The sequence below is a fragment of the Lycium barbarum genome, chromosome 1, assembly GCF_019175385.1.
Source record: "Lycium barbarum isolate Lr01 chromosome 1, ASM1917538v2, whole genome shotgun sequence".
Taxonomy (NCBI): domain Eukaryota; kingdom Viridiplantae; phylum Streptophyta; class Magnoliopsida; order Solanales; family Solanaceae; genus Lycium; species Lycium barbarum.
In genome coordinates this window covers 158,096,215-158,108,431 of record NC_083337.1, presented here as the reverse complement: position 1 = coordinate 158,108,431, position 12,217 = coordinate 158,096,215, and the positions used below count along the sequence as shown (strand labels likewise).

Sequence of the window (12,217 nt, the reverse complement as noted above, 5' to 3'; positions counted from 1 at the left end):
AGTTTTAAAACATTTTGAGAAACTAAAAATATTGATATTCTTTGATTGCAAATATTCTCTCGCTCATGCTTTTCCAAATAAATGGCGTTTTGAAAATCAAATCTAAATACTTTTTGGAAATAGAGAAATAAAAAAAAAATCAAATAAAAAACATAAATTATATTGTTCTTAAAAAAATAAAAAATAAAAAATTATTTGAAAAATTAAATAATGATTAAAAAAAGGTTAATCATGTTTTGCAGCTTTTATACTTTTGAACACAGTGCAGTTGATGGGTCAGTTTGGGCTGATGATTTGTGATGGGTCAACTTGGGCTAAGCCAAATCAGCCCATCTTCAAAATCACTCTAGCCCAAACCCATTAAAGCTTGGGTGGGTTGGATGGGTCAAATGGGTTTGGGCTAGTTTTGCCACCCCTACCTAAAATGCAAGGTCTGTCTAGTTAAATAATTAATATACAGAATTTGCAGATTAGCTATTCCTGTCCCTCGGGGTCTGGTTAAAGATGGGCAGGAGCTGTTTCAACTTGCACTTTGATAATACCTGGCTACGTGGAGTAGACCTCACTTTCTCCTTACTTTTCTTTTGTCGTAAACGCTTTGATGGCATCTAGAAGCAGTAAGCTTGTAAACCACATCAAACAGGCACGTGTTTTTCTTGTGCAACTATAGCTGTGACCAGGTGTGTTCCCTTTGTCTGCGTGTTGATTAAATTTAATTTAGATTTTAAAATCCGCCAGAGTCTGAAACAGATCCTCTTAGTATGAGGATCACCAAGAAGTAGATATTATATCAGATAACAACTGCTGCTTGATACAACTGCAATCAACCTTTTCTTTAATAGTTAAGTGAACATTATATTAAAAAATAGAGCACCCTAGCAGAAAGATATTAGCCCTTTGGCCACTACTTTTTTTTCCCAATTTCAATTGTCACATGTTTGCACTTGTAAATTAGCAAATAAAACTTTGCCTTCCGAAATAGACAGCATAAGCAAGATAAAATGGCAACAAGGTCACCCTATTGCATCCTCCCTCATCTTTCCTTTTTGCCAGCTAAACTAATCAACTCTTAAAGCTCTCGGGTTACATTAAATCTACCTCATTTCAAAAGACTCATTTCATTTACTGGATTTCTATTTATATGGTTCTCCCCTGTAGGAGACACAACTTAGTTCACTACATAGAAATTTTGTATTAATATGTTTACCTTAATGAGTAACCCATATCGATTTGCAACTAAGTAGCCTACTCATAATTACTTGCTGAAAGACAACATGCATCAAGCAGAGTATCAATTAACGATGGTGGTTCCTAACTTAGCACTGCCATTGGTGCAAGATTAATTTTTTTCCTTGATTGGTAATGCAAGTTTGAAAATTTGGAGCAACAGAAAGTAAATTGTCTGCCCTAGGATCACGAAACCGTACCAATCTACGAAACAAGTAGGTCCAAGTGAGATAATGCACTGCGTCCTCTTTATGAGAGATTGTTCCCGTAACAATCTCAGCGTTGAAGTGGTCATGCAATTGCTCTCTCAGGCTACTTTCTACTGGGAATGGTTCATATAGAAACTGCAAAAGGAGAGTATAATATGTTGGGCAATAAAATACAATAGACTAGTCACTTAAATAATTGAAAGAAAGGAAAAAGCAACAGTATAGTCAAGATGAAGTGTTCAAGGAAAAGAAATATAGATCACCTTCTTATAAAAGCTCTTCTTGGGTTCATGAACAAGAATAACAGCTTTCCCATGTTGATCATATTGTGGACGACCAGCTCGACCCATCATTTGTAATATATCAGTGATTGGGAAATCAACATATCTTTTTGCCTTCCCATCATAATACTCTGTTCCCTGCAGAAGGATCTATATATTTTAAACACCAAAGATGATGTGTATCCTGAGGACACATGATGAAGTTTGACAGACATCAAGAAACATAAAAACACAGTATCTGTTATGATGAGCAGATTAAACTCATCGAAGGAACACAAGGCGAAGAAATATATGTATTTAGTTTTTGAGAGAAATGAAGAATTGAAAATTTACCTACGGCAACAAAACGACAAATAGAAGAGTTTTACAAAAAGAATACCCCAAATGATCCGCATAAATCAGAGAGATAAACCACTTGAGTTTTAACGACCTCACACTAAAGAAAAGCAAAAGAAAGAGCACTCCTGAAGAAGATTTGGGGGCAAAGTTGATTTTGGAGTATTTTCCAAACATAAATAATAAACGGGGAAAACGATATAGGAACTTCAAATAATCTTCAAAATTTAGTTAGAATAATAACATCAAAGGGACTCAATTTGTTAGTAAGAAATGGCCTAAAGCAAATTTTAAAACCAGTAAAATGTCATGTGATCCAGTTATATGGTAAGAGTGATGAAATAAAGCTGAAAAACGACGATGACAACAAGCCCATGATATGTGTGCATTCCAACGGGAGATGCTATTATGCCATTCCTGTATTTGACCCAATTCTGGAAAGTGGATAACACGACATACAGACACGTACCTTAATAATAACCAAATGTGCAGGAAGGTTCACACCCCATGCTAACGTACTTGTACAAACCAACACCTAAAAGATGCAACCAAAATGACTCAGAATAATTTCCAATTTCAGCATATTATTGCTCCTATAGATCTATAAACTTGAGGATGATATAGTTACCTGGATCTTGTTGTTTGCAAACAGTTCCTCAGCCAATGATCTGTCTTTATCATTCAGCCCGGCGTGATGTAACCCAATTCCAAATTGTAAGGTGTGCTTCAAGTTCTGGTCCGTGACTTGAGAAAGAACCATCTGAAGTGAATCTTCTGGCATGCTTATGAACTGCCTCGAGTACTCATCTGAAGCTGCAAACTTTGAGATCAGGAAAAAACGTGACAGATTAGTTACCATCACTATGAGATAGAAATATTTAGATCGACACAGTTTGATTTTTTATCTCACCTGAATAAGGTCCAGTGCTGTAAGCCTTGTTTGGCGACGAGACGAGACAAAGATCAGAACAGGTTTTGTTGGTGAATGGGTACATATAGCAGCATATGCGGGCTTGTTCATACTATTCATCCTCGGGCAGTAAAACTTCCCAGGATATCCCTGTTAAAGGAAATAATTTATAAATCAAGATAATAGCATAATACTATAGGTATTTATATTTTAGTCTACTTTGATGATGATGGCACTTGGGCAGCTTATAATCAACAGCTACACTTACCTGAATATGAACTTCAAGAGGAACAGGCCTCACACTTGGCTTGAAATTGAAGAGGCCAGTTTCATCGACACCCAACCAATCAGCCAAATTACTGGGTTCAAAGATGAATGTAAGAATGTTATTTAAAAATTAACAACATTAAAGTTTGTACTCTTGCAATCTATAGCCAAAAGGAACAATCTACAGAGCAAAAACTCCACAAAACCAAGTAGCATGTTTGCACACAAGACAAGAGCAAGAAATATAGATCCAATGAAACACATACTGTGCATTTGCTAATGCTGTCGACAGACCAACAAACCGAACTGGACGCTCTGTTTGAGAAGATATGTATCTCATCCTTGAGACAATAACCTACAATCAGAAAATATAGCATTAGAGATGATCAAGAGATTACGATATAATCAATGAATCAAGGACCATGCAAGGGTGAAGAGAATGAGAGATATTCAGTGACAACTGTGTACCTCAAGTATGGGTCCTCGATCAGCTCCAAGTAAATGAATCTCATCCAAAATCATAAGTCCAACCTATAGATTTAGGTTTTAACATTTGATTGTAATTTTGATATTACGTACGAATAGCTAAAAAATAAAAGCAAAAGAATAAAAAATGAATGAGCTATTGCACCTTAGTGACATAGCTTCGACTGTGCCAATTGCGACTGATACCATCCCACTTTTCGGGAGTGGAGATTATGATGTCTGCTGACAAGAGAGCCATTAGATCCGGGGTGTAGTCACCAGTCATTTCAACCTAATCAAGATATTTGAATCAGCAGTGATAGCACATCTATGTGACATAAAAATAATGCCCAAACAAAAGAAACTTCACACACCATCTTCTTTCCAAGTTTGGAAACAAGACCCTTTCTCCAGTCTGTCATTCTCTCCCGTACAATAGCCTTTAAAGGTGCTATATAGATAACCTGCAGAAGGAAAATCCTTAAAATATCATAAGCAATTACGAAGTTGAGATACACGTATAATGATGGGGAATCTTAAAAAGACAAAACTAAATACGTAATTTCCCAATAATCTGAATCAGCACATAATATTGTCTTCTTCTTTTTTTATAAATTCAACAAAAAGTCCTTTTTTTTTTGGATAAGGTAACAAAAAGATAAAGCAATTAACTGGTCAGAATCAGGAATTATAATCCCAAAACGTTTCCAAGGGGATAATAAAGTGCCTAATATCCCCTATGGGATAAATTTGGTATCTTTACATCCTAACCAAGGAGGATAAAGTTTGTAAAGAAATGGATTGTGGGCCTAACTCAACCCCAAAAGCTAGCTTAAGAGGTGAGGATTGCCCAAGCCTTATTAAAAGACCACTCATCCATTGAAGGACCAATGTGGGACTCTTCACACCACCACCACCACCACCCCGCTCCAGCATGGGCAATTCTCCAACATAGGGAAACAAGAATTGAAACGGGTCCTGCTCTAATACCATGTAAAGAAATGGATCTTCGGCCTAACTCAACCCTAAAAGCTAGCTCAAGGGATGAGGACCACCTAAGCCATATTAAAGAGACCACCCATCCCTTAAAAGACAGATGTGGGACTCTTCACGAAGTTGATCCACATTTTTTGCCGCACCTCCCATCTGAGTACATCTAAAGCATGAGAGAGACATCTCTCTGGAGTTACTTGTGAAATTGAAATAGTTAAAAGGTCTTGGGCTGTACGGTCACCTAAATCTCATCAACCACTAATATCCTATACCAACTAGACATAGGAGGAGGCGATATCCTTCTTTTGTCTGTATTTACAGCTCATGTAACCATTACAGTATGGGGCAGTGTAGGCTTGCAAGTCAAGTTCTTACAATTAATCAATGCAAGACTCTTCTTATTCTTAAAACCCCTAATGGTTTTTCCCAGAACAGATAACTCAACACTAATTGCTCAACGCACAAAAAAAAATAATCTAAAAGGGCATTAAAAAAATGTCAAGATCTGATCTAGTGAAGGAGATTGCAGCAAAAACACAGTGACACGAGAAAAAAACTGACATCAAATTTGCACAGAAAAAGCAAACCTAAAATCACCTCTGGTTCCATATCCAAGAACCCAGATCTCATCCAGATCATAATGAATTGAAGAGCATAAGGCATGGCACGTGAGTATCATTTTGAAGATCTGATAGTAAGTATTAAATCTATCCCCTCAATAAGTTTAGCTTTAAAATGAGCTGGAGGAATAAATACATCCTCACATAATTTGAGAAATGGCATTGCTTCTAACACTTTCTTATTGAAAAATGTAAAGGACTATTCAAGGTCGGTTAAAAAGTGAAATCTATATCCCGAGGGAAATTGGACGTGGGAAAAACATACTAAAATAAAAAAACTGATAAAACAAGTGACTATCCATGTGGAAGCATTTAGAAAAACAAATTGCAACAAAGTACCTTCATATCGGGCTGTGTATTAAATAAATGGAGCATAGCAAGCTCAGCTGATATCGTCTTCCCACTTCCAGTCGGAGCTCCTAAGAGGATATTTTTGTCTGTGTGATACAGCACATGAAAAGCCTGCCAAAATTGATTTAAGCTACTGCTGATATTGAGCTATAATCGAATTCAAGAAAACAAAAGAACTAGACATCCACCTGTGTTTGTATAGGATTGAAGTGTGAAAATTTATACAAGGCCTCAAAAGTTCCATTGCCGAGTGCAGTCACAGGAAGGGGTTTTAAATCTAGAAGCTCAGTGTGGGATGTTCGAGCCTGAAGAATCATTCATTCAAGTCAAAGAAAACCAACACTCAAAATTCAAACTTTAGGACGTATTGCAGATATTCAACAATACAGAGATGAATTCAACTTGATAAAACAACCTCTGGAAGAGTAATATTGTGGAGAGTTATAGTGTACAAAGCGTCTGCATGTAGCCACGAATCAGAAACAGCACGAATGTAGTACTGCGGAGGATGTGGCTCAAAGATTGGCAAAGTAAAGGATAGTTTCTGTGGATCCGCTCTGGCCATCTTCTTTGTGAGGGTAAAGAGCTCTGAATGGTAAATGTGGTCATTTTCAGAATCCTAAAGCAGATATTTTAGACAAATGTGTTAGTAAGATATACTAGTAAAATATTGACGACAATTTCCTAGCTAAGTCATAAGATCAAAATGGCTTAAAGTGAGAATTCCTTCCCACTAAGAGTTGCACTTGGAACGTTTGTCGTATATTCAAGAAAAACAAGACTTACGTGTGCCGACTTGATGTGATGGAAACAGTTACAATGAAGGTTTAAAAATTCAAAGGCAAGCATTGAGCATAATATACAATATTAGGTTTTGATTAACATGTCAATTGAAGAGGCATTAATCTGGACATCAATTGATAAACACCTATATCCATCAAAGCATAAGATAAGTGAACAAGTGGGTACCTCAACCAGAATCCACCAGCGCAGTGCAGTGCCATGAATTCGATCCTTCCAAACAAACTGAGGAGCTATCACCAAATCAACCTAATAAAGGAGCTACATGATAATCTCCCTTTCCATTTGATAAATATAGAAGGAAAAGATAGATGATTTTTCCATCTCATTCTGAGTTTTTCTTCTTTGACCGGCCAGTGGCCGCAGGTGTCAATAGTATAGTTGCATAAGTAGAAGTGGCCCCAAAGGTAGGAGTTTTTAAGTATTGAGGAATTTGCACTGTTTAGTTTTTTTTTTTTTTTTACCCTATTGCTCATATGGTATTGACAAGTACTAAAATGTGGCAGGGAAAAGTTTCTTTTAGTAAAATGGATACCTCTATTTAGATTGTCCGAGAAGGAAATTGGAAGTTAAATTGCGATAAAGGGAGTAAATTTCAGGTAAAACAAGAGGGAAAAAGCGAGTGCAGAAATGTACACACCTTCAGAACCGTTCTAGTGATTGGACTTACTGTAGCAGCCAACTGGACTGATGGGAAATACCCCAGACATTGCTTAATAACCTGGAATTTTGAAAACATTTCTTAAACTGAAGGTCAAAAGGTAAGCCTCAGATCCAAAAACCTGTAAAAAATTATTTACCTTTCCTCCAGGTGCATAACGAATCAAAGCTCCGATATCTTTCTCTTGTAAGTCTTGTAAATGATCCAAATCCGCCCCCTTGTCTTCAAGCTTCCTCAATATCTGAAACACCAGTTCTTAATTAACACACATAAACTAGTTGAAATTTAATTTAACAGAAAGTCATTTATAGAGAACTAACTTCTGAAGAAATGTCTCTGTCAAACTGTCTAAGAGGATGTAGATGGGGCCATATTTTGCGATCCACAGCCTTGCAATAGTCTAACATAAGAGCAGACATCTTACACCACCCTCTGCGCAGACAAATCTCAAAAAGGGCCCGCATGATACGAGCCAAGCTTGCACTTATATAAGCCGCATCAGAGATCAGTGAAAACGTGTCAATTGATCCTCGAGAGATGTACAACTGCAAGATACATTCAACGTGTTAAAACACTATATGTTGAGAAGCCACAGTTTCTAATGGACAAAAAGAGTAAACCAAGACCTGAATAAGAATTGAAACTTTTCCATGTTTGTTAGATGGGCCACCCTTGACTTCCAATGGACAATATGTGCGAGCCAACGTCTCAAGCTCATTTTGTTCCTCGTCTCGGACCACAATATTTTCAAATTCCGAAGAATGAGCTACCATATTTATCAACTAATATCCAGAGAAAAAAAATAGATGTCAGAGAAAGCACAACAAAAAACAATGGACAGCAAAGCTTAGCACACATGTGCATGGAAGTCATGACTATTAAATGAAAGTATTTTGTGGCACAGACAATCAAAAAACATAACAAAGAGGACCATAACTTAGAAGATGGAAAACTCAAATAGTTGGCAACTTACACTACATAAGTGTAATACGCAACCAGTAAAGCAATGCTTTAGCTAGAGATAAATGAACAATCGCTTCCGTCCTATTTACAGGAGATAGGTTAGTGTTTAGTACACTAAGAAGAAACTTCACTTACTTTTAAGGTTAATTGCCCTTAGAACAGAAGTTCTTCTAAATATTCAAGTTCATTATGAATTTTCTTCATCAGATGTGACAGATGATGCAACGAATTTAAGTTGGACATTGTGCTGATGCATGCATTATACTAGTAAATAGAATGTGCAAAACAATGTGAGACAACCAAAAAAGAGGAAAAGTGTCACATAAAATGTAATAGAGGATCATTGTCTATCTGACAAGCAGCAATGTCCTGTATCTTTTTGAATAATAATTTCCTCAATATTCCCGGGCTTTATCGTATCAGTTTGGGAATGATTTACATTATCACTTCCAAAACAGAACTGACTCAAAATTACTCCGATATCCCTAAGAATTTATCAGTTATAAAAGACAAAAGTTTCAATGACAATTATTATGTTCAGATCAGCACCTTTTCTATCTTCAAAGACCATTAGTTCCAATTTTTGGAGCACATTTAATACAATAGATACAAGGAATTAACTATATGTGGTAAAACGGTTCTCCAGTACTGAGAAATTGTTGTACAAACAAAGAGTCAGCAGTGGTCTTAAGAACAATTTGTAGCTGACATTTTTCCCTGTAGACAAGTCCATTCTCACTAACATAGGATCATAAACAAAAAGTGGCAAAAAAGTAACTGAACAAAGCAAATTGTGTGATCCATTAAGTGAAAGAGATGGCAAACAAAACAAAATACCTCGCTTTCATTCATATGGCGTGACAACATTTCATTGTAAGTTTCAACACTAGTATAATGGATATAAAAGTGGCTTGCAATACGCCCAAGCTCAGTGCAGTAGAAGTTCCCACTTTTCTCATCAAAACGCATCATTTTTGCTTTGTCAAGTGCACGAGCAGCATCACTTATAAGATCTCTTTGTTTTAAGCTTAATGATGGATCTGCCATTACCTGCAAAAGAGAAAAGACAGCTTCAGCTGAAGTTTGAGCACAATATTGTTTAACTGCTTCCCGGAACCTCTTGCAAAAAAAAGTGCCTCAAACTGACTTTATCTTGAAATATTAACAATATATGATTTACACACTTATCAATGCCATTTAGTGACAATTGAAGCTGTATTCAAGAAAAGACAACAAGAGAACCTCGGGGGTAATCTTGACACCCAACGGTGCATCACCTATATACTAAAGAGCTAAAGATCTTTGGCGGTCAAGCAAGACTTGTTCATCTGCGATACTTCTTCAAACCAAAAGATATATCGATCAAGCTCCCATTTCCTCAAAATTACAAATGCACGTATCTAATAATCCTCCATTCCATTTATCTTTATACAACACATTAAATCCACCTACATAGAAATTTCATTTCCCAAGCATTCAACTCCTCAATCTCCCTCCATCCCCATAAAGAAAAGGAATTAAAATTAAACAAGAGAAGTTTCATACTATTCAATGTTCAAATGAACAAAATGAATGTAATGCAAGGCCTTGCACCTGGACAACACATGATTTAGCACAAAATAATCTATTGGCTTTTCGTCCACTAGTCCCCAAAAGGATTTATAGTAGTACATGGCAACTTTGAATCCATTAGTTTATCGTTTTCTTGTTGGTCTCGTACTTTTTTAACTTTGAAAGGGAAGGAATACATGGATTACAGTGTCCTGATAACAATAAACAAATCAAACATTTATGTTTAAGATGATGTACGACCAAGATAAAAGAAAATATACCTCATCCCATCCGATACCATAGGCCAAAGGATTCATCTTCATCCTAATGAAAAGGTAAGTGTAACCAAGCCAAGCACAAGCTTCCTTAACATTTGTTATAGTACCTAGTACCACCTCAGCATTTAGATTATCTTTCAAGGAATTGATGAACTGCAAGATAACAAGTTCAGAAAGAGAGTCAATGAACAGAATCCTTAAAGAATGTTTAATACAGAGATTAAAAATTGCAAAGAGCTGTGAATTTCCAATACCCTCTTTTTTCAAGTGAAGCTGATCGGTTACAAAAAAAAAAAAAATTGTCCAAAGGGACTTGGATATCTTATATGGGCAGAATATCATTCAAACTGACGGCAATTTACAAAAGACAGAAATGAATAACCTCATTTTATTTTTTCACTAGAGAAGTAAAATGAGTAACATCTACTAATTGTCTATGAGAGCTTCAAAGAAATCGTGTGGATAGTAGAAAAGCTTCAACATTTTACATAGCATGCTTTCTTTTAAGAAGTAACTTTTTTTACATAACCATGCTATTGTCTACAACAGTTAAAAGGAGGAATGTATTCAGAAAAATATTTAAAGCTAGCCCTGCATATAGGAAACAAATAGACAACTAAAGGTCTAATATTGGCATAGAATAAGCATTCTACCTGACTTTCTATAGGAAGTTGACTTGTCAATAGACGTAAATAATAAGCCAACTTGTCATGTGAAGTGATTATAATGCCTTCACCACTTTTATCAAACTGAGGTCTTCCAGCACGTCCGAAGATCTACCAGGGAAGAACATTACGCAACAGCTCAATAAATGAGAGCCGATCAACATTACTAACCAAATAAAAGTAACAACACGAAGAAGATCAAGTCTCACTTGCATAACATCTAGCATACCCAGATCTCGCCATCCACCAGCCTTTGGATCATATATTTGAGTTCCCTGGAGAGATGAAATGTTAAAGCATTACTCACCACACGACAGGTTTACCATGCAAAAGAATATATCATGTGAAAAAGCTGCAAACTAACTTACAAATAAAATGAAAAGCCTCAATGAATAGAGTTGCATTCAACTAAGTTTAGCACACGAGTTACATATATAGTACATGTTTCAGACCAAACTAGGGGCCAAGCACCATGAGTTTTTGTTAGCAAGAGGTTTTATGTGAAATTTCAGACAATTAACGATTAAAGCATAACGGAACATACGATTTGAAGGATAACACTCTCAATGGAGTGCCTAGTTATTCCAGAATGTTGCATCACATTTCTACCATGAGCTGGGTTCTATCAGATGCAAAGTCCAAGGCCTTAAAGACATGATTCAAATGGAAACATTAACAATATGGTTGAGCTCAGTTAGCATAACACCAATATCATATTAGAATCATCAGAAAATGATTAACATCTTTCCTTTGATCAGTTCACATGAAGGTGGCCTTTTCAATACCAAGATTACCCTATTTTATAGTGAACCATGCAATGAAGCAAGGACAAAACATGGGAGGTTAGGAATGAAATTGATTCAAGTTAAAAATATATCTGTTAGTTTCAAATTGAACTGGTAAGGCTGTAATGTTTGAACAAAAAACTTTTGGACAAGTTCTCAAGCCCAACCTCAGCTCTGATTAAAGACACACAAAGACGCAAAAAGAAAATGAAACAAAACCAAGAAAACCAGAAAAGGTACCAAAAGATCTTCATGGACATTGAAATACTAAGTTTCAAATTATGACAACAAAGTCTCTAAACAGAAGTAATCAACTTGATTTTCGTTATCCTATAATTAACTGCCCGCTTATTTCACCATATATGGTTAGAATTTGATTCTTCCAATGTGCTATATATTAGAGCTCAGCTTAAACAGTAAATGCATGTTCATGGAATTGTAATAAAGGTATAGATAATTCTTCATACTTGATAACTAAATTCTACAGAAACGTAATGCAGAATGATCCAGTTCAGCTCAATCTAAATCAAACCCAAATCAGGTACCAGACTCGAGCTCAAACTATTCATTTAACGCTTGGATACATGGCAGCCAAGTCAAAAGGAAAATGCAATGCACACAATTAAAACTGGTGCAAGCTTCCTCTAATTTTATTTCTTAACATGCTTCAAGTTACACCTAAGAAACCCTTAAAGAATACACATGAATCAGGAACAAGCATTTCACAAACCTTAATCACAACTGTGTGAGCAGGCAAATTGACTCCCCATGCCAAAGTTGCTGTGCAAACAAGGACCTAGAATGACCAGAGTTTTTTAAAGTTAAAAGAAAAACCATACAAAGATTGAAAAAAT

The 12,217-nt window shown here is 36.1% G+C and overlaps 1 protein-coding gene across 5 annotated transcripts in view; it reads right to left on the bottom strand.

Annotated features, from left to right (window-relative positions):
- LOC132600379 (DExH-box ATP-dependent RNA helicase DExH14) overlaps positions 1 to 12,217 on the bottom strand; it is a 34,246-nt gene that overhangs the window by 11,785 nt on the left and 10,244 nt on the right. For 3 of the 5 annotated variants that reach the window (XM_060313518.1, XM_060313493.1, XM_060313502.1), the window contains 23 exons: positions 12,094 to 12,159; positions 10,788 to 10,853; positions 10,567 to 10,689; positions 9,917 to 10,066; positions 8,922 to 9,134; positions 7,748 to 7,903; positions 7,442 to 7,666; positions 7,261 to 7,362; positions 7,101 to 7,181; positions 6,629 to 6,709; positions 6,075 to 6,278; positions 5,848 to 5,964; positions 5,648 to 5,770; positions 4,070 to 4,159; positions 3,862 to 3,987; positions 3,699 to 3,761; positions 3,497 to 3,585; positions 3,232 to 3,322; positions 2,964 to 3,113; positions 2,682 to 2,873; positions 2,523 to 2,588; positions 1,700 to 1,855; positions 1,428 to 1,571 (listed from right to left, as the gene is read on the bottom strand). In XM_060313518.1, the coding sequence (XP_060169501.1) occupies positions 1,428 to 1,571; positions 1,700 to 1,855; positions 2,523 to 2,588; positions 2,682 to 2,873; positions 2,964 to 3,113; positions 3,232 to 3,322; positions 3,497 to 3,585; positions 3,699 to 3,761; positions 3,862 to 3,987; positions 4,070 to 4,159; positions 5,648 to 5,770; positions 5,848 to 5,964; positions 6,075 to 6,278; positions 6,629 to 6,709; positions 7,101 to 7,181; positions 7,261 to 7,362; positions 7,442 to 7,666; positions 7,748 to 7,903; positions 8,922 to 9,134; positions 9,917 to 10,066; positions 10,567 to 10,689; positions 10,788 to 10,853; positions 12,094 to 12,159 (2,874 nt within the window). Of the gene's footprint in view, positions 1 to 542; positions 696 to 1,427; positions 1,572 to 1,699; positions 1,856 to 2,522; positions 2,589 to 2,681; positions 2,874 to 2,963; positions 3,114 to 3,231; positions 3,323 to 3,496; positions 3,586 to 3,698; positions 3,762 to 3,861; positions 3,988 to 4,069; positions 4,160 to 5,647; positions 5,771 to 5,847; positions 5,965 to 6,074; positions 6,279 to 6,628; positions 6,710 to 7,100; positions 7,182 to 7,260; positions 7,363 to 7,441; positions 7,667 to 7,747; positions 7,904 to 8,921; positions 9,135 to 9,916; positions 10,067 to 10,566; positions 10,690 to 10,787; positions 10,854 to 12,093; positions 12,160 to 12,217 lie in introns of all 5 variants that reach the window. The other 2 variants (XR_009567191.1, XR_009567190.1) reach the window with 1 other exon arrangement.